At 48.5% G+C, this 24,336-nt stretch overlaps 4 protein-coding genes across 5 annotated transcripts in view; 2 read left to right on the top strand and 2 right to left on the bottom strand.

The window, feature by feature from the left end:
- SYS1 (SYS1 golgi trafficking protein) overlaps positions 1-24,336 on the bottom strand; it is a 51,768-nt gene that overhangs the window by 16,599 nt on the left and 10,833 nt on the right. The gene's annotated exons all lie outside the window — the stretch shown is intronic.
- Positions 1-24,336, bottom strand: part of DBNDD2 (dysbindin domain containing 2) — a 55,841-nt gene that overhangs the window by 22,302 nt on the left and 9,203 nt on the right. Inside the window, exon 1 of one of the 2 annotated variants that reach the window (XM_037915264.2) lies at positions 10,837-10,972. The exons of the other annotated variant lie outside the window; for it this stretch is intronic. The gene's annotated coding sequence lies outside the window, so the exon portion shown is untranslated. Of the gene's footprint in view, positions 1-10,836; positions 10,973-24,336 lie in introns of those variants that run through there. 2 annotated transcript variants of the gene reach the window in all.
- Positions 1,358-9,034, top strand: TP53TG5 (TP53 target 5). Its single transcript, XM_043527465.1, has 6 exons — positions 1,358-1,652; positions 2,116-2,325; positions 2,831-2,899; positions 3,358-3,494; positions 6,049-6,367; positions 7,758-9,034. Exons 2-5 carry the CDS (start codon positions 2,281-2,283, stop codon positions 6,350-6,352), a joined length of 555 nt encoding a protein of 184 aa, XP_043383400.1. The 5' UTR covers positions 1,358-1,652; positions 2,116-2,280; the 3' UTR covers positions 6,353-6,367; positions 7,758-9,034.
- On the top strand, positions 11,328-24,190 carry LOC102945037 (neuritin-like). The gene is made up of 3 exons (XM_037915265.2): positions 11,328-11,700; positions 14,015-14,162; positions 23,276-24,190. The coding sequence occupies exons 1-3, from the start codon at positions 11,658-11,660 to the stop codon at positions 23,499-23,501; spliced, it is 417 nt and encodes a 138-aa protein (XP_037771193.1). The 5' UTR covers positions 11,328-11,657; the 3' UTR covers positions 23,502-24,190.

Here is a 24,336-nt window from a genome sequence, read left to right as displayed (position 1 = left end):
GCAGGGCCAGCATTAGACTTGCTGGGGCCCAGGGCAGAAAGCTGAAGCCCCACCGCATGGGGCTGAAGTCCGGGGCCCTGAGCCCCGCCACCTGGGGCTGCAGCCAAAGCCTGAGCAATGTAGCTTCACAGGGGCTGAGAACTGCTGCTCTAATCATTCCCCTTGACAGGAAGCTTGCCTCGGGTATTCAGACTACACTGTCCTTTTCTGAATTTCATCCCACTCATCTCAGGTGCACCCCTGTGTATGACACTGAATCATCCCACAGTTTGTTTAGCTCTTCTTACCTCTCCCAGAAATCAGCCCCTCCAGCCCCTAAATGCCCTTCTATCAAGTAGTGAGCAGCCCAGAACTGGACATGATATTCCAGGTGTGCTTACACAGGAGCTGTAGAAAGAGGTCTGTAGGGCAGTTCCTCGCCAGTCTCTACTGGACTTGGAGCTCCCTGTGTCAGATCACTCCAGGTAGCTGGTGCTGGTTACAGTCAGCAAGTCACAACATCACAGCTGGAGTCATCTACACTCTAGATCAGTGATACTCAGACTGTGGCTCACGAGACCAAGTGGCTCTTTAATGAGTCTCCTGTGGCTCTTTGCAGGACATGATATTAAAACACTCTGTTATTAACCAGTCAGGATGCTTCTATTATGTTATTAGCCAATTAAGTTATCAACTTGCACTAAGTTATTAGCTTATTTGCTCTGGTGAATATATACACACACTATTTCCCATCATATTGTTTAATACAAATAGAACTATAGTAAATGAAGCAATGAATTCACACTCCTGTGGCTCTTTTGGGTAATTTGACTCCTGAACAACTGAGGAGTGAGTATCACTGCTCTATAGACACGAAGAAATCAGGCCAGGAGCTCTGGAAGCTCAGAATGCCCCAGTCTGCTGGGAGTAGGCCTGTAAGTCACAACGCTCAGGTCTGTGAACTTGACTCTCACTTTAGACCCACTCTACGTTGTGGCCCTAGTCACCAGCTGAGGAGAAACAATCACACACCCAGGTTAGTTTGCTGCTTCTTTCTTCAGAGCCCTGTTTATATCACCTTCACAAAGAAAGTAAGGGGGGAGGGGAAAGGTGTGCAAAAAATAATACAAACATCAGCCTAGACAGCATTCAGACTGGGGTCCTCTGAGCTTCAGTAGCTACCAGGGAGGATCCTTTCCAACCCCTGAAGGCTCCTCAGGGCCAACCAGCCAGCTCTGGTTACTAAAGAAAACATCAGTCCTAGCCACCCCCTTCTTCATGGGTTGAGTTCTCCTTTATGTTGTCCCGCTGAGAGTGTGGGCCAATCATGAGATGCTGATCAGCTGTGTCAACTGCTTCCCAGCACCTGCCTGCTGGTCTTCTCTCTGGGACAGGGTTTGTACTCTTTTTTCCCTGCCCCCCTAGACTATTAAAGGGGCAGATTGCTCTGTTATACACACTTTTACTTCCCTTCCCTCAAACCTATTCGTCTTTATTATGAATTATTAGTATCACAAATACTGGCTCAGGAGAGAGGACACCAGAAACATTCTGTATGTAATAAATCCAAAGCCGGTTCCTTTCACATTTCCCCAACTTTTCTCACCATGAGAAGGACAGCTCTCCGCAGCAATATCCAGAGCAGCTCTCTACGGCAATATCCAGAGCCCCAGGTATTGTGCCAGGAATCATGAGACCTCCTGATAGTTATTTATTTATTTATTCTTAATAATAATTAAATTTGCACTGCTACAATCCCTTTCATCTCAGGATCTCAGCGGCTTTATAAACATTAATTAACAAAGCTTCAGGACTATTCTCATTTTATGGGTGAGGAAACGAAGGCACAGACTGACTTTCTCAAGGTCACACAGTGAGCTGATGGTAGATTGGGAGTGGACCCCAGGAGTCCTGACTGCCAGTCCCCTTCCCTGAACGTTTGCTGTGCTGTTCCATTTCTTGGTTTCCTATGTTAAATTGGAAACTCTCCTATCTCGGGAAGATAGAATCCCTCACTACTGATGTTACATCCTTCTCTTTATTCTTCCCACAGTGTGCATTACCCCCCACCCCATCTGCAACTCCCCAGCAGGCCCTGTCACCCTCAATATTGACATGTGGTTTCTGGTGTCACAGATAAATGAGGTCACAGCCTCTGTCTGAATTGACATCACCTCAAGACCTCAGACCCTAGGGAGGACCAGTGGCATTTCAGAGAGAGGGAGCTCCCAGGTACCTCTCAGCTATCTTGCCTGTCTGCCACAGAACCTCTCATCAAAGCCCTTACAGAACGATCCCTGAATGACAATGAAGGCCCCAGGGAAGAAGAAAGCCCTCATTCACCAGGTACAGTCAGTCCTTCTTCAGACCCTGTGATGAGTTGTAGTGATCCTCCTCCCTGAACCTCTGAAACTGGCAAAGGGACTGAATTGGTTGGGGGGAGAGAGAATTTGCCCTTAGACTAGAATGATATAGACTGTGAGGCCTTTGGGGCTGGGACCTGGTTTTCCTACGTGTTCTGTATAATGCGGAGCACCTTGGTGGGGCTCAACCACTAAAGCAATAACAAACACATCCAGTGGGGAAAGTCCCAGCAAGGCCATGGATTTAAAGACGTCGAAAGCGATGCTGAACACATACTAGGGTTATCCAGCAGTGGCCTTTTAAATGTGGCACTGACTCATAGGCTCAGAGACATTAGAGATAAGAAAAAGACCTATCAGGTCCCATCTAGACCCTGGTCCCCCAGAGGACAGGGCAGGATTGTCCCCTACAATGCATTTGCTAGTGCTTTGTCCACTCTAGTTTTAAATCTATTGCCTCAAGTGTGCCTGGTCTTTCCCTTTCACAGACTGAAGATGGGGAGACTGGAACATGTCAGCTGAGCGACATGGAACAAGAGAAGAACCATCTAAAGACAGTAAGGACCCACCCTGTTTTTTTTACATGTACCAGCCCCTGGTAGATAGGTGTCGCCCTCACTACGAGGCAGTGGACACTGTAAAACTGGACAGTAGTGTGGGGTCTGTGCATGTCAGGCACCTTGTTCCCTACCCCTCTGCAGGCCGAGCTGTAGTGCATGGAGTCTTCCAGTACTTGTGTGTTTGTTCGTCTCAAACTCTCCCTGGTTCTTGGCTGGAATTTAAAGGGAGGGCAATGGTGTGCACGTCAACATCTCAGCATCTCTTTCTTCTATGGGCCAAGGGCCCAGAAGGGATGCACAACTGGGGATCTGTCTGACAGGCTGGCCCAAGGGGCTGGAAAGGATGTGACTGGCTTGTAGCTTCTGCTTCCTTCTCTGGCTGTGACAACCTCATGAGATCAGGGAAGGCAATAAAGTATTTCAGCCTTTCATTCCCATTGTACCCAATCTGGCAGATACTCAAGAAGCTGTCACTGCTGAAGCTGCTGAAGAACGCTGATCACAGGATCCTCCGGCTACGTGCATTAGCTGTCAGCTACTGGAAGTCACTGGCATTCCAGGAGCCTCCCACCCTCACTGCTGCCCCCTCTGGGTGAGTCACTGTATAACGGAATCCCAGGCTCTTTGTGTCCCTGTGACTCCGTCTAATGGGCACGATACATGAACCTGAGGATGGTTACATGATGGTGAGCTTTGTGAGAGTACATTGTGAGATGGAGAGTCTTTGCAGGCTGGGCCAGGAAGTGTGACTGGGGGCATGGGGGAAGTGAAAGGTGGCAGATGGTGAAATTAGCTCATTCAGAATATTTTAGGCCACCTCTCAGCCATGATTCCATGGGGCCACAGACATTGTGATTTCTGCTGCCAAATGCCTGATTTAAAAAGGGGGAAGTGGTGTCATGCCCAGATTTCTCCAAGAGGCTAGTGCCGGAGGGCTGGAGTGATCAGCGAAGGTACTAGAGGAGATATGACCTACAGAAGTGGAACAGAGGAATTTCAAATCAAAGAACGCAATTTTGAGCTGTATCCTGTAACGACCCTAAGGCAAGAGAGCTGCCTGGAGGTGGGAGAGATGCGCTTGTACTTTGTATGCTTGGCAAGGGCAGCAGCAGCAGCAGCCCATCCTGCACAGGCTGGAGTCTGGAGAGCTGGGTGGTGGACAAGGGAGGTACAATTGTTGAAGCAGGATGAGATGACAGTCGGGAAGAGGCTGGGAGTCAGACTGTCCCAAGTTCTAATCCTGGCTCTGCCACTGACTCAGGGGGTGGCCTTGGGCTATTTCCCCTTCTAAATCAGGCATTCCGAAACAGAATGATCTGGACAAACAGGAGAAATAGTCTGAAGTAAATAGGATGAAATTCAATAGGGACAAATGCAAAGTACTCCACATAGGAAGAAACAATCAGTATACAAAATGGCAAATGACTGCCTAGGAAGGAGTACTGTGGAATGGGATCTGGGGATCATAGTGGATCCCAAGCTAAATATGAGTCAACAGTGTAACTATGTTTCAAAAAAACTAAATTTCATTCTGGGATGTATTAGCAGGTGTTGTAAGCAAGACCCAAAAATTAATTCTTCTGCTCTACTTCATGCTGATTAGGCCTCAGCTGGAGTATTGTGTCCAGTTCTGGGTGCCACATGTCAGGAAAGATGTGGACAAATTGGAGAAAATCCAGAGAAGAGCAACAAAAAGGATTAAAGGTCTAGAAAACATGACCTCTGAGGGAAGATTGAAAAAATTGGGTTTATTTAGTTTGGAGAAGAGAAGACTGAGAGGGGACATGGTAACCGTTTTCAAGTTGTTAAAAGGTTGTTACAAGGAGGAGGGAGAAAAATTGTTCTCCTTCACCTCTGAGGATAGGACAAGAAGCAATGGGCTTAAATTGCAGCAAGGGTGGTTTAGGTTGGACATTAGGAAAAACTTCCTAATTGTCAGGGTGGTTAAGCACTGGAATAAATTGCCTAGAGAGGTTGCGGAATCTCCATCATTGGAGATTTATAAGAGCAGATTAGACAAACACCTGTCAGGGATGGTCTAAATCAGTGGTTCTCAACCAGGGATCTGGGGTCCCCTGGGGGGCTGCGAGCAGGTTTCAGGGGGTCCGTCAAGCAGGGCCACTGGGGCCCAGGGCAGAAAGTGGAAGCCCCACTGCATGGGGTAAAGCCTGAGGCCCTGAGCCCCACCACCTGGGGCTGAAGCCAAAGCCTGAGCATCTTAGCTTCATGGGGCTACCTGTGGTATGGGGCCACAAGCAATTTCCCTGTTTGCTGCTCCCTAACGCTGGCCCTGGCTTTTATAGGCAGAAAATCAGTAGTTGAGCAACAGATGGGCCGTGGAGGTTTTATAGCGTGCTGAGGGGGGCCTCCGAAAGAAAAAGGTTGAGAACCTCTGGTCTAGATAATACTTAGTCCTGCCATGAGTGCAGAGACTGACTAGATGACCTCCCGAGGTCCCTTCCAGTCCTACAATTCAATTGTCTAGTCATTTCAGCTCTCTGTCTCAGTATCCCTGTCTGTCAAAGGAAGATCATATGAGTTCTCTCCCGGACTCATGGGGTGCTGTGAGCCAGATTAATTAGTTAATTTCTGTCCATTGCTCTGAACACAGAAAGCATGATGAAAATGCCACGTGTTTGAAATAATGGAGGTACGTGAGGGCAGTCACAGCCCGGATCATCGTGATCATCTCTAAAACATTGTTTTCCTTTCACTCACGTCATTGTTCCCACCTCAACCCTTTGTCTGGGCACGTGAGAGGCAACACACCAAAGTAGCCAGGTCCCTCACTCCAGCCATCTAGCAGGACCACATCCTTCTTTCTTTGCAGTAACTCCTTTTCAATGCTTGCACCCTGCCCTCTGTCTCTGAGCCACTCAGACTGTTCCTCCTCCTTTTTGTATTGGGGAGGGGGGTGTCTTGTGTGAATGGCCCCTGCATGTTTCCTTTTGGCTTCTCTCACTCCTGCACCTTATTGCCAGAATGATCGTTACCATTCCCTGTGGGCTGCATGCTCAGTCAAAAGGCTTGTCTCTGTGGCCAGTTCCAGGAGAGCTGGGTTAAGAGGACTGTTTTACAAGCTGTTTTGGAATCTGCAGATGACTGGAATGGAAAACAATCGTGTTTTGTTTTGGATTTCGTTTTAGGACAAGTGTCTCCTCCAAGGACCCAGACAAGCCTCAAACAGATGCTGGTGCTAATCCTGTCACCGATCCTGAGGACATGGATACAGATGCTGCAGCTGTGCAGAGTAACCTTGAGCTGCCCTTGAAAACCCAGCCTCCTGATCTACATGAGAAGTGCTGGTTCGAAGGCCTGCCCAAGCGGCTCCACGTACCAGCTCCCAAAGTGCTCTGTAGACCTGCGACCCAGCGATGGATCAAACCCTGCTGCACTCGGTCCTGTGGCGAGACTCTGGAGCACACTCTCACCATCCAGTACCAGGAGTGACAGTGTCTGCTCCCTGTAAGCTTCCTGGCTCTGGCTTTCGACTGAAGAGAAAATCTCTGGCATCCCCCTGTAATTTTCTCTCCTAGACATTGAGTCACTGCGACTTTCTCTCCCCTAGCCAGGCTGGATCCTTCTAAACCCTGTCAATGGCCAGAGGTGCTTCCCACCCCCACCTTGCTGCCTTGGCACTGCCACAATTCCTAGTCCTTGCTGGCCCTGGGAAGCTGGAGATTGAATGAGGGACCTAACCTGGAAACATCTATGTAGCAGCAAAACAAGCGGCAGGGGGACTAGCATGCAGGGCCCCCTCTTCTATAGGTTCTTATACCCCACTCCTCACCACAGTATTGAAGCACCTAGAATTTTCACTCCCCCAGCCATGGTGCCAGAGGGATTTGAACCCAGCCATGCTAGCAATACAAGCAAGAGCCTGTGCCCCGAAGCCACTTGTAATACTTTCCTGTTTTCCTTCCATAGCTAGACACTTTTGTCTCAGCCACTCAGCACAGACGGGGCAGGACAAATTGGGTTAATCCAGTGCAGAGCTTGTAGGTGTCTCCATGAATTCTTTGATGAGGTTATTCCCAATAACAGCAGTGCCTGATCCAGGTCACCAGTTGGGCCTATTCTTAACTGAGTATTCATTATATATGATAACTGCTTTCAACTTTTTGATAGCTGCTTTCAACTACCTGAAAGGGGTTCCAAAGAGGATGGATCTAGACTGTTCTCAGTGGTACCAGATGACAAAACAAAGAGTAATGGTCTCAAGTTGCATGGGGGAGGTTTAGGTTGGATATTAGGAAAAACTTTTTCACTAGGAGGGTGGTGAAACACTGGAATGCGTTACCTAGGGAGGTGGTGGAAGAAAAAAAAACGGAGAGGTTTTTAAGGTCAGGCTTGACAAATCCCTGGCTGGGATGATTTAGTTGGTGATTGGTCCTGCTCTGAGCAAGGGGTTGGACTAGATGACCTCCTGAAGTCCCTTCCAACCCTGATATTCTATGATTCTATGAACCGTACATACACAGGGCACTTTGCCAGTCTAGTAAAGACAATCCCTGCCATGAAGGGCTCACATTCGAAGTCTGTTCTCCTTGATTGTGGGTAACACATCGCGCCTAACATAATACATTCCTTCCCCATGGAGGAGGTCACCACTCATTAACAGGACCTTCCCCCCTTTGATGAAGTCCCATCATTCCCATCGACACTAATAGGATTATGACGTATATAATTATCAGCCACATTAGCTCAGTCCCAGCATGAAGCATGCAGATTCCAAGGCAGATAAACAGCTACCCTCTTGCTGTGGGTTGGTGTTTCAGCCTCGAGAAGCCCCAATCACTGCACTCGATGATACTTCTCTCTAGAGAAACAGCACTGATGTTTGTTTTCCTTTCAGGGCTTGCAGATGTTCTGAGCTGGGCAGAGACTGAAATGAGGTTTCAAGAGAAAGATCAGCTGAGTGATGCACTGATCCATAATTCTACAAATAAAGGGAATAATCTGCATCCTTCAGACACGAAATGTGTCTCTGGCATGTGTCAAAGTTGGAGCCGATTGGATTGAGTTTGCCAAAGGTGGCCAAAGCTGTAGTTTCCACCTCACTTGCATTCACAGCAATGCAGATCTCTGAAGAGTGGGCTGCAATGGACACTCTGGTTATTGAGGATACTTGCATGTGGACAAGGAATTTGATTTTGCCTCTTTTGTACAATCACTTGAACATCTACTCACTATAATAGGTCACTTTAATCCCCGTTGTAACTTTGTAACTCCACTAAAGTCAGTGGCATTATTTCAGGGATGGATTTAGCTCATTATGCTACCTTTAAATGAAACCCAAAGAGGAGCTCAATAGTTTACCAGCAAATGAGTTCCTTCTCCTAAACGAACAGTCCTAGCAGAAGGTCATTTTTATGATCTCCATTCACGGAGGGTTCTTCAGTCTGGGTCAGGAGGAAGGGCATTTCCTGGGACATCCTTGGCCCGAAGAACTTTCATTTTCCCTAATCCACAGATCCAGGAGGGAATAGAAAACGACACAATCCTGTGTCCATCTTCAACTTCCAGAAGGCCTTGACACTGGTCACAGGCAGGGTTAATGTGGTTATAGTAACAAGTGAAACATACAGCAATGTGATGTCACAGAGGCTGACCTGTGACACTCCCAGACCATCAAGTGATGTCATCAAAGTGGGCAGGAAAGAGCTCGTGTGGGCAAAGGTTAGATTCTGCTCTCATTTCCACCAGTGTAACTGGAAAGTGACCCCCACTCACATCAATAGAGCCTAATGTAAGCAAGAGCAGATGCAGAAGCAGGCCCTAGATATGCAAAATGGTGTGTAATCCCCCAACACACACAGGTTAGGGTGATGGAAACAACTGTGGGCAGGTTTAGCACGGGAAGATTTATTTCTGTGATAACAGCTAAGGCCTTGATCCTGCGAAGACTTTAAGCACATGTGCTTAACCTCATTTACTTCAATTAAGTTAATGGAACTACTTACAGTGCATAAAGTTAAGCATGTGCATAAGTTTTTTCAGGATTGGGACCTAACCCACAGGTCTCCAGGAAAATCACCTAGACCCTGAGAAATCACTGAGTTATGAATATATGAATTATGAATCATTATGAATGATTGTGTATAAAACTTGGGGTGCTAAAGAATCATTTTTAACAAATAAATACATAAACAATTTGTTATTGTAGAGTTGCTTATAAGGGCTGGGCTGCACACACTAGTTTATTATTAATTATTATTTGTTTGTGTTTGTATTGAGTTAGCTCCTGGGGACCCCAGCCATGGATCAGGGCCCCTTTGTGCTAGGCGCTGTACAAAGAAGTGGTCCCTGCCCAAAGAGTTTAGAATCTAAGTTTAAGACAAGAGACAACAGGTGGATGTGATAAACAGGGTGAGCCCAAGGAAACAATGCAACAGTACTGGTCAGCATGATAAACAGTGGTCACAGCTGCCTAGCCCATGCTATTGGCATCAAGGGAAAGCAGAAGTTTGTTACTGTAGGTTGCTTATGAGTGCAGACCCACTTCCATTGTTTTTGTTTTACATAAACATTTGCAGAGGCTTTTAAAACAGTGACAATCTCCATAGAAAACGGGCACTTGCATTTCCTCAATTTTCTAATCCCTTTCAACATTAAACATATGAGAAGAGGCCAGCAGGTGGCGCTAAGACTTTACATTGCAATTCAATTCAATTGGCGTGGTAAGTTACCCAAGAGTGGCCAAGCCTAAGGAAAAAAGACAAGCCACCTCAGGTGGAGGTTGGAGTGGGCACCGCCTGCGCACGCTGGGTCACACAGTGTGTTTGGAGTTTGATCCTTGTGTCCATTGGTCATTCTAGATCAGGTGGCAGGTTATCAGCCCGGATGGTTTTTCTAGTAGGGTCTGACCTGAAGTGTGTTGAAGTCACTAGACTCCCTTCGGATCATGCCCTTAGTCTCCTATACCCCTTGCCACCTCCATGCTTCAATCACTGCTGCTCCCTCTAGCTCCCTTTCCTGCCTCTGGCTTTGCTGCCCTGTATACTTAACTGAGAACCTCACATGGCAGTTCCCTGCTGCTGCTGAGTGTTCAGATTTCTTCGGTTCATAATTATTACTGTTTCTATGTATTTGTATTGCAGTACAACCAAGGAGCTGCAAACATGGGCCAGAATCCCATTGTGCTTGGTGCTGTACAAGCACAGTACAAAAAGTTCCTGCTCCAAAGAGCTTACAATATAAGACTAAAATGAGAGCCATCAGATGGATACAGACAGACAGGGCGGTACGGACAATGAGACCTACAATACTGGTCAGCATGGCAGGCAGTGGTCTCGGCACACCAGCACCCTAACTTTTGTCAAATATGTTGTATGCATCAGGGCAAATGAGAGTTTTAAGGAAAGATCTGAAGGAGGACAGAAGTGGTTTTGCACATGTTTACAGGGAGCTCCTCTTCTCCTTTCATACAACAGTTGGTGGCTCGAAAAATTCCTTCCACAATCTGCATGAAGCCCCATTTGCCCACCTGTGAACGTGAGGGGAAGGCTGCATGGGAGGGAGAAGTAGGGTGGGTGTGCGTGACTCGGGTGTTTCTGTGTGTGCGGGCGTGTGTTTGGGAGTGTGTGTGCATAATGGGATCTGTATGTTTGTAAGGGAGTGTGAGTGTGTGTGTGTGCTTGGGAATGTGTGTGTGTGATGGGGTCTGTATGTTTGTAAGGGAGTGTTTGTGTGTGTGTGAGAGAGAGAGAGAGATGGGATCTGTATGTTTGTAGGGGAGTGTTTGTGTGTGTGTGTGTGTGAGAGAGAGACGGGATCTGTATGTTTGTAAGGGAGTGTCAGCATGTGTGTACATGGGGGGTGTTTCTGTGTGCCACCAGGTGTTTGTACACCAGGTTACACCTTACACCAGGTTTGTAAGGGTGTATACCCGAGTGCTAGGTCGCATGACCACAGAAGACCTCTATATTCAATACCTTTCTCCTGAGTCTCTCCTCTGGACCATTCTTAGGCGGCTCCCAGTGCTGATCTTTAGAGAAGTTTCCTGCTGCCCATCCTCTGGAAGCCAGAGCCCAACATGCCACCCGCTGGAGACGCCAGGAGGGGCCACATCAGTCTGGGCAGGGGCAGAAGAAAGGGGGAGGATTGTTAAGAACGCCCAAGGCTGGGAACTAATGCACTTTCCAGGGTCTTTTGATGCCAAGTCCCTCTCTACAGAACCTGCACGAAGCCACTTCCACCTGCGCTTCACCCAGGATCGATTTTGGGGGGCGTATGTGCGTGAGACTATTAATACCCCCCCCCAGTATTTCCTACACCCCCGCCCCATCCCTTGAGCTCAGCGCTCACACGGGCTCTGGCTATTCCTCTCCATCCGGAGACAGGTGTGGGGATGGCGGGGCTATGGGAGGGGCAGGGAGCTGGGGGAGGAGAAGGGGTTGGGGAAGGAGCTGAACTCTCCAGATGCCTGAGCCGCCCAGCTCTGCAGGACCAGGAGGAAGGGGGCTTCCCATGGCTAGGTGTTAAGGGGACTCCCCGCGGGGTACCCCAACCCCCTGGAAGCTGCCCTGGGGGGCGGGGGCACCACACTGCAGGGACCGAGCGGCCAGGGGGAGAACCCCCGGGGAAATGCAAAGGGCTTGAGAGGCAGCTGGAGCCGGGCGGGGCTCGGGGAAGCGGGAAGAGCGATCGCGGAGTCTCCAGGACCATGAACTGCCCTGGCAGCGGGGGGCTGCCGCTGACCCCGGGCACGGAGCCGCGCCGGAGCCCCTGAGGAGCGAGGCCGCCGGAGGAGGCGATGGGCCAGAGGCTGGGCACGGTGCTGCTGCTCCTCACGCTAGGTAAGGAACGGGCAGCCCGGGTCGCCCAGGAGACACGGGGGAGCCAGGGCAGGGACCGGGCCCCCAGCAATAGGGCAGGGTCCCGCTGGGGGGCAGCCGAGCCAGGGGCCGGCACCGCCCCGACGGGGTGGCGCCCCCTGGCGCTGAGCTGCGGGGCTGCCCCGGCGCGCCCGGAGCCCGGAGGCGTCCCCAGCCCAGGATGACCTCGGGGGCGGCTTTTCCCTCGGCTTCCGCCTGGGAGGGGGATAGGGGGACGAGTGGCCCGCGAGTTACATCCATTGCCCAAACTCTGGCTGCAGCTTTCCCGAGCTCATCCTTGGATGTGACGGGCCCAACCTCCGGGGGCAGCCGATGGCCCTTCCCATCTTAAACCCGAGCCCATCCTGGGCAGGGGAGCAGAGGGGGCGGGAACCTCCCCCGGGCCCTTCCTGCGGGGGGAGTGAGTGGGTTGCAATTGCCGTGGAGTGCGGAGCTGGCTGCATTTCAGCCGCTCTGAGCTAGGGCACGGAAGTCCCCTTTCCATGGGACTGGGCACGGAGGATGCCATTCCCCTCTGCATGCACTGCAATTGGCTCTGAGCCCGGCTGGTTGGGTAGCCAGGAATAGGATCTCCTCTCACGGGTCACAGAGGGACGGGCACACAATAGAGACACAATAAACTAAGCATCTGTCACCAGAGCAGCCTCTTCGCTCCCATGAATCCTAGATTCCAAGGCCAGAAGGGACCATTGGGATCATTATCTGACCTCCTGTATAGCACAGACCAGAGAACTTCCCCTAAAGAGTTCCCAGAGCAGAGCTTTTAGGAAAACATCCAATCAATTAAAAAATGGTCAGGGATGGAGAATCTACCACATACCTTGGTAAATGGTCCCAATGGTTAGTTACTCTCACTGTTAAAAGTGTGCCTTATTTCCTGTCTGAATTGGTCTAGCTACAACTTCCAGCCATTGGATCCTGTTAGACCTTTCTCTGCTAGACAGAAGAGCCCATTATTAAATATTTGTTCCTCATATTGGTACTTATAGATTAGACTAATTAAGTCACCCCTTAATCCTCAATTTGTTAAGTTAACAAAAAGAATGGTAAAATAACCTCTGTACTCTTATGCATCTAAGGATTGCATTAGTCCTTTTGATCATGGTGTCACACTGGGAGCTCATGTTCAGCTGATTATCCACCACACCCCCCCAAATATTTTTCAGTCGCGACCTCTCAGAGTAGATTCCCTCATCCTATAAGTATGACCTACATTTTTTGTTCCTAGATGAATACCTTTACATTTAGCCATATTCACATGCATACTGTTTGCTTGCGTCCATTTTACCAAGTGATCTAGATTGCTCTGTATTAGAGAGCTGTCCTCTTTATTATTTACCACACCCCCAGTTATTGTGTTGTTTGCAAACTTTATCTCAGTAGTCATCCATGAGAAACCTTCTTCCTGAAATCCTGGGCACAGAGGGCTTGGGAAATATCCCACAGGGATCAAAAAAAGGGGCAGTGCAGATTTGAATTCTTGGCCATTCTTCTTGCTATCCCCCCTTTGGGCAGAATGGGATTCACTGGGGGCTGGAATGGGAACAGATCCCCACTTTGTGTCATCACTGAGTCCACTGATTTTTAACAAGAAGAGACTCTGTTTACTAAGGGCTAAAAAGTGCATTTGTCCCCTTCCCAGCAGAGCAGAGAATGTTAATGATTCCTTTTTTTCACATTTATTCCAGGGATGGAACGATATCTGTGTAGGGGAGGGCACTCTCCCTAGCTCTTCCCACAAACCAAGCCCTGCCCACCTAAAGCACTAAAATGAGGTGTTGCTGTAGCTTATGCCAAGCTTCCTAATATGATTCTCCCTCTTTTTTTTCCAGCTGTGATCAGCAGTGAAAGAGTTAACAACATTGCTATTTAAATCATCATTGTTAGGCTTCACTGCTAAAGTCCCACCACAATGAATATGAGCAGTTCCCCTTTTCATAGCTACTACTGCAGGCTGCCTGCAAACCCCGGCACATATCACTGCATTGTTTACACATGGTTCATGTGTTGAAACAAGTTTCTTTGCAGTGATGAGGGCTCAAGAGGCTTGTTTTATGCTGAGACTGTGAAGCACAAGATGGCAGCGCCCATGAAATAGCTGCCGTAAGCTCGCCCAGTTTGCCCACTGGTTTATGCAGGTGTTTCCATGTATGTAGCCCTTCAGAGAACGTGGCCTCCTTTCCCACAGCCCATGCTAGCAGTTGTGAGGAAGTCTATGGGAGGTGACCTTGCTGGGTTGCTACGCTGTTACATAAATCCCCTTTTTGGTTTATAGGGTATTTGGTCAGGTCACTGGCCACAGAAACTAAATGTGAAAACATTTACCAAGGCTTCTCCGACTGCGTCTTAAAAATGGGGGAAAACATGGCCAGCTACGAGGAGGACAACAGGGATAAGGTGCAGGGGCTGAACACTGTTTGCGGGTGAGTAGTAACCCCCCAGTTCTGGCCCTTCTTCCCTACAAACACATGGCAAATGCACACACTGCTGTGCTCACCCCAACCTCCTGAGATGCAGAACACACACCCAGGCAGACACACACCCTCACACATACAGTGTCACGCAGGTCGAGACAGCAGAGCACCACAGAGACTGCAGAGCAGTCCCTCCAAGGACTCACAATCAAAGCTGAGGACGCAACCTGTTATACCAATAAATTAAAAACCAGCAGGATCTTATTAAAGGGGAAAAGGCAAAATACCACATTTATTGTGAATACAGAAAGAATCATAGTAAGCAGTTAGTTACAGCTATAACATTCCATTCAATCTCATATTTATTCACACATTCATACACACACACACAGGTTCTGCAAGGTTGTTATCATAGTTACCAGCCTTAGAATTGCTCATGCCAAGCCACTGGCCAGGTGGCCTGGACATGAGGAGGGAGCAGGGCCTTGGCAGATGCTCATCTGCTGCTCCTGGAAGTTGCTTTGCAGAATCAGACCCCAAAGTTCTCACTTTTTAGAGTCTATTTTTATAGGAATTTCTTCCTATGCCAGTCTATGGGAATTGCTTCATCATGCTGTTGCTGAATCAATCAGCAGATAGCACATTCCTGACGGCTCCGTGCTGCTAGATGTTATCTTGTTCTTTGGTTCTCCCATTCTTGAGGCTGTTGGGTGGATTCCAGTCTGCCCTCCGGGGGGTCCTCTGGTTATTTCCACTTGATGCCTTCTTCAGCCGATGGAGACTGGATTCTTAGGCTGGCACCTCCCTGATCATTCAGTTATTATCCACACCAAGCATCCATCCACATACATCCTCTATCTCTATTTTAATCACAATTGTTAATACAACAAAAGGGCGGGGAGTCTCTGGGTGCTGTTTCTGTTGTTAGAGTATTGCTTTGAGTCTCTCTCTCTGTGAATTGCTTTGAGAACAGACTCTGTCTTAGAATGTACTAACACAATTAGCAGCTTGCAAGTTTCACACATAGAGGGAGAGAAACAGTACCAAAAACCAAGAGACCTCTTAATTAGTAATACCTTGGAATTTAAACTATGGGGAATCAAACTCATTTGTGATTTTAATACAGAACTTCTTTAATATGATCCAACAAACCCATGGAGAGTAGTTTGGGGTAGTATTATTATTATTGTGCATTTTTAGCGACAGAATGGGGGTCTTGAAGATTTAGGTAATCCATCCCTCTGGGTTACTGTGCTCTAACCTCACCTTCCACTCAGCCTCCCAGGCCCCCACTTGCTCTCTCTGACAAAAAAAAAAAAAAAAAAAAGGTTTCTTTCAAATAGAAGCCGGCTCTCCTCACCCTCCTGCTTCCCACCTCAGGCAGGAGCTGGGAAAAAGGCTACAGTTTGCCAATCCCTGATCATGACTCTTTCCCTGTCCTCAGGAGATCAGTGGAGAAGAAGACTCCTGCACCCAGCTACTGTAGGTGGAGATAGAGATAACTGCCCCCACTAAGCATAGCTCTAGCCTTTAGGGCTGCATGAGGCACACAGGAAGAAAGGTGTCAAGCAAATCCTGCCAGGCTAGACCATGCCGAGGACTAAGCACACAATAGCAGTTGGAGCCAGCCTGCAAACTGCATTTAATCAGGTATCAGCAGCCTAAAAGCAAGCTGAACTCAAGGGTCCTTGCTGCAGGCTCAGGGCCCCATTCATTCCTGGTGAAAGTCCATTGATTTCAGGCCCCTCAATGAGCAGGTGAGCTTCACAGCTGAGTTTGAAAGGTGGAGGAGCCATTCAGTTACCAGGGGTGATAACCTAATCAGGACCAAGGGGAAAACAAGGAAGGGGGTAAAATAGTAAAGTTGCTGGAGTTCACCACAGAGCATGTTCGGGGAAAGGTCTGATTAAAAGAGAATGAGCTAAAGCAAGTGAGGGAAGGGAGACACAAGGAGGAAATGAAAAGTTGGCAGAGATAAATGAAGGTGGCTGAGGGTTCTGAGCAGCCCCAGCAATGAATCCACAGGAGTGAAAAGGCCACGGGGGGAATAAGGAGATGCAGAAAGCAATCAAGGGAAAGACAGATGCACTGGGGAGGTGTAAACCTTCGAGCCCAAGGAGGAGTGCTAAGAAGATTAGAGGAGTAAGAGCATCTGAACTAATAAGGAATCAAAAGCGAAGGGGGAGGAGTGGAAATGACAGGCAGGATCCAAATGAAGGCATTTCTCTTACACCTCAGGGTTAGGGGTTAGTGAAAGGGACAAGCGGTGGGATTGATGGGGCTGCTGAAAATGGAAATGAATTCCTAGCCTTGCACCGGAACAGGAACGAGATGCAACAGGCAACAATTTGCCAGGGAAGAAAGATACCGGGACTGAGCTGAGAAGCCCACCAGCCCAAGTGATTGGAAAGGAGAACACAACAGAATTCCAGCACCAGTGGAGATTCTTGCCAGCACTCTGCAGGATCCCTGACACTGAGTGCAGGATCCATTTGCCCCTGGTGGAGAGAAGCCAACCTCACTATTGCTGTGTGGAGCAAAGGGGGGCATTGCTTAGAAAGGGGTACAGATTGCTTCTCTCTTCTTCCTGTCACCTTCTACCCAGGGATCTGAGTGATTCCCAAACATTGACCTTTTAGCTTCACACTCCACTCCATTTCCCCATGCAGAGAAGAGTCCCTATCCCCAGTTTACAGAAGGTGTACCTGAAGCACAGAGGAGGGAGGTGATATGGCCATGGCCACGGCCACAAGACAAGTCAGCGTCGGATTTAAGTAACAGGGGTTACGGATCATTTAAGCTAGCTCTAAGGGAAGTAATGCAATCCAGGAGCCAATATTTATGTATGTATCTCCAGCTTCATAGGGGGTGAGGTGTCTGTTTAGCTGACACCACTGAGTTCACAAGGTCTTTTTCTGGGATAGGGCTGCTGCCTTATAACCAACGTAACAATGGACATAGTAACGGGGAAGGGGAGGTGGAAGCTGTGCAGGGGGGTGGATTAGGGTGAACACAGCTTCCTCTAGGCTAAAAGTAGAGGGGGAGCTCCCGCACTTGTCCCTGGATTGAGTGAGCAGTGCTCCCCCACAAACCCCACCCTCTTTGGCTAGTCAGTGAGAGCTGTGCCCTCCTGTTTCTATTGGCTTTAACCACTTCATTGGAATGTCCTGAAATCTAACATTGGGCCTCCCAATGGATTAGAAAGGAGGAAAGACCTTTGTTAAACACTCTTACTTTACTGGGTTGGTTCAGGGAACAGATTGGAGTTCCAGAGAGTAGGTACCCTGGAGAAAAAGCTGCCTTTCTATTTTCCTAGGGGATCTTTGGAGTAACCCTTCCTCCAGCCCCAGCTTTACACAATAATATAACCTGATCCAGCCACCAGGTGTGAAGTAAACACTCCCCCACTCCCAGGTGTATGCTGTAATGTAAAGCTGACCTATGTGCTCTTGTTTTCTGACATATCTTCCCCATCACCATTGCACACATGAACTTTCCTAGGTCTGTAGTGTGAACCAAATCTGAAATTCATAGATTAGTAACGCTGCACGGGTTTAGCTACATTAATTTTAAATTGATCTACTTAAACTAGTGCAGAGCTTTAATGTAGACACACGCTAACCAGTTTAATCCAAGTGGGTTTTAGCTTGTGTGGAATTAAGCTATACCAACTTAGGCAAGGGTTAAACTGTTTCAAGTGTGTGTACATTTGAGGTTTGTGCCAGTTTTACGAGACTGATTTTAAATCCATCTAGTTGAACCTGTGCATCTTTTCTAATGCAGACCAGCTCTGAGGAGGAGAAATATCAGGCCCAAGCCAGTAAAGCTGGTCACAAATCAGAATTTCCATGCCATGGAAAATTCCAATATTTTCACACTTGCTTTTGTGTTGAACTGGTGCATCATGGGTGAGGCTACGTTTTAGTCACAGGTATTTTTAATAAAAGTCATGGACAGGTCACAGTCAGTAAACATAAATTCACAGCCCATGACCTCTCCCTGACTTATACTATATACCCCTAACTAAAACTTGGGCTGTGGGGCCACAGTGCTCTGGGGGGACATTCCGGGGCTGCCACATGTAATCGGGGGGTGGCCGGGACCCCTGCTGGTGCTCGGGGGTGGTGGGCAGCAGCGCGTGGCCCTGGACCTCTGCTGGTGCTGGGAGGGGAGGGTTGGTGGGGCTCACAGGCTCCCTACCTGGCTGCGCGTGTCCTTGCAGCTCCTAGAGGTAGGGGCGGCCAGGGGGGCTCTGCCTGCTGCTCCCGCTACAAGTGCCAGCTGCGCAGCTCCCATTGGCCGTGAACTGCAGCCAATGGGAGCTTCGGGGGCGGTGCCCCGGTCAGCACGGAGCCCCGTGGCCCCTTGGCCTAGGAGCTACATGGACATGCTGGTGGGAGCCGGGGACCCCCTCCAGATAAGTGACGCCCTGCACCCCAACTCCCTGCCCCAGCCCTGAGCCCCCTCCCACACACCCAGACTGCTGCTGATGGCCCAGGGGCTGACCAGCTGGGCAGCCCCTGAGCCAGCACCAGCTGCTGCAGAAGTCATGGAGGTCACGGAGAGTAACGGAGTCCCTGACTTCCATGACAGACATGCAGCCTTAACCATAGGAGATCTTGTCCAGCCAGGGAGCCCAGCCCATAGAGAAGAAAAGGGGCATGGAGCACCTGAACTGCAACTCCCATGACGTACCACGGCAACGCAAACAGACACAGATTAACGTCAAACTGAATGAAATGTTTCAATTTGTTTTGACAAACCAAAATGTTTTGTGCTGGGTCCATCTGGCATTAAACAAACTATTTAATTTTGAAAATATAAAATTTTGTACATTTTCCATTTTAAAAATGTCTTAATGGCGAATCCCATGTACAAATTAGAACTTCCAGCAAGGTTAGAAGGAAAAGCCTCCTGGACTGATAATGCTGGGCAGAGATTCTGGTTTGAATTGGGAACAGAAGACAAATGGCATCTTCGCTAGCAGTAAAAAATGGCCAGGTTCCTTTAAAGGGGCTTTCAGAGGAGTCTATGTATCATGCTGTGAATCGTAGCCTGTATCTCTTCCTGGCAGCACACAACAGCATATCATACTACTGACCTTTTTGTGGATGCAAACAATTGCCTGTATTTGACTGTTTTACTGACCAGCTTTTCAGTGTTTTTAAAAAACAAAGTTTGTTTGTTTCATTTCTAAAGAAACAACTGATTTCTGCTCCAATTTGCAATAAAGCCTGATTTTCTAGGAAGTTACAGGGCACAGGGCTGAAAACAAATACAGAAAATCAGTAAAACACTGGAACTGTGGACAGTGCTATGTAGCAGCGGAATCCTGACCACACTACCAGGGATTCTTGCGTAGGTCCTGGTGAATGGCCAACCCTGCAAGACAACCAGGGCTATTGTGATTGAAGGAAAAAAGTAATGATCCCCTTTCCTGTCAAAGAATATCCTGGGCAGTTATTGGCCTTTAACCCTTAACTCTCCCTATGCCATCTACAATTCCGCTGATGGAGGATGGTTTTCTCAAGCCCCTCCTGTGCCATGTTCTCTCCAGGAGTGAGGTACACAGGTCAGTGACAGATATGGAGATCAGAATAATTGATGCCTTGGAAGGCAGCCTAGTATGAAATCAGCAGCATTTGTTTTTCAGTTCTGCTTGTGCAGTATTTCCCCAGAGTCCAACACTGACAAGTCATTTGATCATAGCCTGTCTGGCTGAACAGATGGAGGCTGTGAAGAGTGAAGCATTGTGAGAATTGTGATCACCCAGCTGAAAGTAGAACCACCACTAAAAGTTGACATTCTCTCTCCCCTGCCCCACTTAATCTTTTGCCTGAAGAGAGAGAGCATTTTTAACCCCTACCTGACCAAGCTGTGTTTCCCTGTTCAGCTGTTGCAGGGTACTGAGTGCAGCGCTCTAATGAACACAAGAGCTTGCCTTGGTTGGCACCAATGTTTCTGATTATGATCTCAGGACATTTATTCTGCCACACTGGCTCTATTTAATGAACTCTATGCAGCTGGTGTTCTGACATAAATCCTAGTAAAAAAGAAAAGCACTAATGTCCATACTTCAAGAAGAAATAGTGTCATCTCCAGGAAAGGAAGGTTTGGACAAAAGTAAAAAGATGTCTTCCCATGCTTGGGGGGCTGACCCCAGCCAGATGGTCTGCTCAATCTCCCAGATTGACATGGGACAGCTAGATGTGTGCATCAAATCCCTCCTTGAAGAATATGGCCAGCAAACCCAGTAAAATGACAGAGGAAAATTCACCGTCAGTCTAATAGCTCAAGAGACTGTGGATGTACCTATTTACCTGCAGTGACCTGCAGAACAGATCCCCTGTACTGGCCTGCGAGGCTCTCTGCACAGAGGGTTTTCTCAGGGGGGCATTCCCCTACTCCTTTATGTTGTCCAAGAGGCATAAAGGAGCCATAATGTAACTGAGAATTGGGCCCCACGTGTTATGAAAAATTCTCTTCACCTCTTCGACAGATAGGGTTGCCAACCCTCCAGGTTTGGTTGGGTGTCTCCTGGAATTGGGCTTCATCTCCCAGAGGCTACTGAAGCCAATCTGGGAGAGTTTAGGCTGATAAAAGTCCAGCAGTGCAGTGGGGCGAGGGCAGGCTCCCTACCTGCCCTGGCTCCAGGCCACTCCCAGAAACGGCCAGCATGTTTGGCAGCAGCTCCTAGGCGGATGTGTGGCCAGAGGGTCTCCATGTGCTGCATCCGCCCCGAGCGCTGACTCCGCAGCTCCCATTGGCCGTGAACGGGGACCACGGCCAATGGGAGCTGCGGGGGCGGTGCCTGCAGTCAGGGGCAGTATGCACCGCGCAGAGCTGCCTGGCTGCCCCTGAGTCTAGGAGCTGCTGCTGGACATGCTGCCACTTCCGGGAGCCACCCAAGGTAAGCACCACCTGGCCGGAACCTGCACCCCAACCCCCTGCCCCAGCCCACACACAAACTCCCTCCCAGAGTCCGCACCCTGAACCCCCTCCCGCACCCTAACCCCCTGCCCCCAAACTCCCTCCTAGAGCCCGCACCTCTGCCCACACTCCAACCCCCTGCCCCAGCCTTGAGCACCCTCCCGCACCCAAACTCCCTCCCAGAGGCTGCATCCCTCACCCCCTCCTGCACCTCAACCCCCTTCCCCAGGCTCAACCCGGAGCCCCCTCCTGCACTCCAACCCCGTGCCCCAGCCCAGTGAAAGTGAGTGAGGGTGAGGGAAAGCGAGTGATGGAGGGAGTGGGGCTGGAGTGAGTGGGGGCTGGGCCTTGTAGAAGGGGCAGGGCAGGGCGGGGCATTTGGGCAGGGCAGGGGGTAGGGCAAGGGTGTTTGGGTTTGTGCGATTAGACAGTTGGCAACCCTATCTACAAATGACACTGTCACAGTTACAGGGCGAGATGCACTTTGGACCCCTTTCAGTTCCTCTTGAGGGCACCCTTCAGATGACAGGCTTGGCTTCCTGCACCTCTCTCAAAGGGTGGAACCCCACAGTCCAACCATTCTTGGGCTGGATCTCCTGGTGGGAGCCCCCAGTTTCCCAACTGTATTGACATGTCAGTTATATCTGGGCCCTGTAAACCCTTTTCCTCCAGAGGCCAGTAACAGCAGCCAATTAAAGTGACTCAAAACCAGCTTCTTCAAAACAGCATTATGCATTCACCAAAGGCACACAGTATGCCGAAAGAAGGGGTAAAACAACAAAAGGCCCATATAGGTCTTAACTAACCTTCCCAATGTTGGGTAAGTTTCACTCAGCCCAGAACTCCCTACTCCAGCACTGGGAGCGACAGACAGCCCCTGAGCATCCTCTGTCTCTCCCTGTCAGAGATTCCTCCCCAGCCACTGCTGCCTGCTCACCCCTCCTTCCTCCCTAGGCCAGGGTCTTTAAGGCTTTAGAACCCCCTTTGATTCTAGGTTCCAGCATAGGAAGAATAAACCTTGCTGGTCTAGTTGGAGCCAGGAAGAGGCATTCTCCAATACATTCTCCATAGTTTTATCCAGGACCCTTGGTATTCTCTCTAGCGTATCTTATTTTTGTCATTGTTTAATTTCCTGTTTCTTCCCCTCACCCCACACCTCATTAACAGCCTCCTTTGATTTAACTCCTTTCACTCAGGTACAATATCAAGCAAATAAACTGAGGCACATAAAAAAAATAATGTAGACTCTTCCTTCATTCTGTATAGACACCGGATTAGAGAACTGAAAGTTTTCAGGAGCCAGTGTCCTTACCCCCAGTCTGTGATTACATTGTGCCCATCATTCAGCTTGGACAAAGAAGAGCAATGAAGTCAGTCAGACATTTGCTCTTAATCTGTTTCACTTTCAGGGACTCAGAATTGGAATTCCAAGCACTGAAGGGGGACATCACTTTATGAAAAACAATAGATTTTATTGGCTTGCAAAAAAATCGTAGAAACACTTCAACAAGTTTGGGGTTTTAGTTTTTAGCAAATGAGCTCTGAGAGACCCACAAAGGGGGATTAATGATGCCAGAGCAGGGAGGTAGAAAACTAAACTTCCTGTAAGAAGAGTAGGACAATGGAACAGACTGCCTAAGGAGGTTGTGGAAGCTCCTTCATTGGAGGTTTTCAAAAGGAGACTGGGTCACCATCTATCTTGGATGGTCCAAATCCAACTAATCCTGCATTTTGGCAGGGGGTTGGACTAGATCACCCTTGCGGTCCCTTCTAACACTATGATTCCACTAACAAAAACCACGACTGGGTCAGTCTCCCTCAGATTTACCAGTGCATCTGGCTTCTGCCTCTCTTTAGGGCTTTGATCTTGATATTCTCTCAGTGCAGGTAGAGCCATAAGCCTGTGCAGAATCCAACTGAACTCAAGGAGGTATAGGAGTTCTCACTGGAGGAGCTCATTGCAGGATTGGGGCCTTAAACTATAAGCAATTCAGGACTAAGACTTTCTGTATCTTGAGGCATTATACAATGCTGAACACATAGACATCACATGCCAAACAAGTGCACCAAACGTAAATGTTGGGGCCAATTGAATTGAGAGTTTCTAGTGGGGAGAAAGGTTTTGTCTTGGGTCTTTCTGATCTGTAGTGTTTTAAATGAACTAACAGCTTCCTTTCTTCCCTCGGCTACAGGTATTGGGATGAATTTCACATGTGCACCATGACTGCTCTTTGGGAATGCCAGAAGGAGGCAGCCAGTATCTGGGAGACTTTGAAAAAGGAATCTAGAAAAATCAAATTCCAAGGCAGCTTGTTTGATCTCTGCAGTCCCAATAGCTCCCAGAGCTTCAGTTTGACAAAAGTTTCAAATTTTGTTGTCTTAAGCATCTCTCTGATGGTCACTTGGCTTAATTTGTAAATGGAGCAGCTCTGAAAGTATTGGAATGAAGAGGTATTATCAGTGTCATAAGTGTAGTTATGATCAGAAATGTAGTATTTCCAAATCTTTGAGAAATGCTGTGTATGGTGCTTGATGGACACTTGATTTTATTATTCCAGATCTGTGAGCTTCAGAAGAGCTTGGCAGCATCGCCTTGGTTGCACTGTCTCTAAGTGACTTACATGATTAATCATAAATTCAGCACTTGCTATAACTTGACATAGTTCAACTGGAAGTGCACCCACAGCTCCAAATGATGGTGCAGAGTGCCGGAGGCTGTAGCCTGAGGGCCAAAGGACTGTGGAGAAATTCAGGATTAGTGCTAAATACTAGATTCTTTTGCAATCTTTTCTATCTATAGTCACTGGAAGTGAATCTGTTTATTCAGCTGCCTGTTTCTGCCAGACAAATTCTTGATGTTTTTTCAGTGGTGATGGGCGGGAGGAAGCAATTGGTGGTGGTGTTTTTGAAATGCAGGAAGAATGTACTGAGCCCGTCAAAGACAGGAAGGATTCCTTGTCATGTTGCTAGTAGAATCCTCCCCTGTGGGGATGGTGAAGCCTCCCCTTGCAGAACAATCTCGGATGTGTCTGTTTCTTGTGAGATGCACCTGGCTACCTGAGTGACTCCTGCGGTATGTGTAAATCCCTTTCATAAGGAAACAAGAGGGAAAAACGTAATGGGGAAAAGGGGCAGGGTTGGGCTAGTGGCAAAGTAAAGATTTCTAATAACTCTTTTGCTTTAAAAGTATCCCAGGAGGTACTGTGAGCAGCACTGTGACTGATTGTGTAATTCAAGAATATCAAATAATGTC

The sequence above is a fragment of the Chelonia mydas genome, chromosome 13, assembly GCF_015237465.2.
Source record: "Chelonia mydas isolate rCheMyd1 chromosome 13, rCheMyd1.pri.v2, whole genome shotgun sequence".
NCBI lineage: Eukaryota > Metazoa > Chordata > Testudines > Cheloniidae > Chelonia > Chelonia mydas.
This window is presented reverse-complemented; position numbering and strand designations above follow the sequence as displayed.

Coding starts and splice junctions, on each gene's coding strand:
- TP53TG5 (XM_043527465.1), top strand. CDS start 2,281: ATGACAATGAAGGCCCCAGGGAAGAAGAAAGCCCTCATTCACCAG. Junction 2,900..3,357: donor AGAAGAACCATCTAAAGACA/GTAAGGACCCAC, acceptor CCAATCTGGCAG/ATACTCAAGAAGCTGTCACT. Junction 3,495..6,048: donor CTCACTGCTGCCCCCTCTGG/GTGAGTCACTGT, acceptor ATTTCGTTTTAG/GACAAGTGTCTCCTCCAAGG.
- LOC102945037 (XM_037915265.2), top strand. CDS start 11,658: ATGGGCCAGAGGCTGGGCACGGTGCTGCTGCTCCTCACGCTAG. Junction 11,701..14,014: donor GCTGCTGCTCCTCACGCTAG/GTAAGGAACGGG, acceptor TTTGGTTTATAG/GGTATTTGGTCAGGTCACTG. Junction 14,163..23,275: donor GGGCTGAACACTGTTTGCGG/GTGAGTAGTAAC, acceptor CCTCGGCTACAG/GTATTGGGATGAATTTCACA.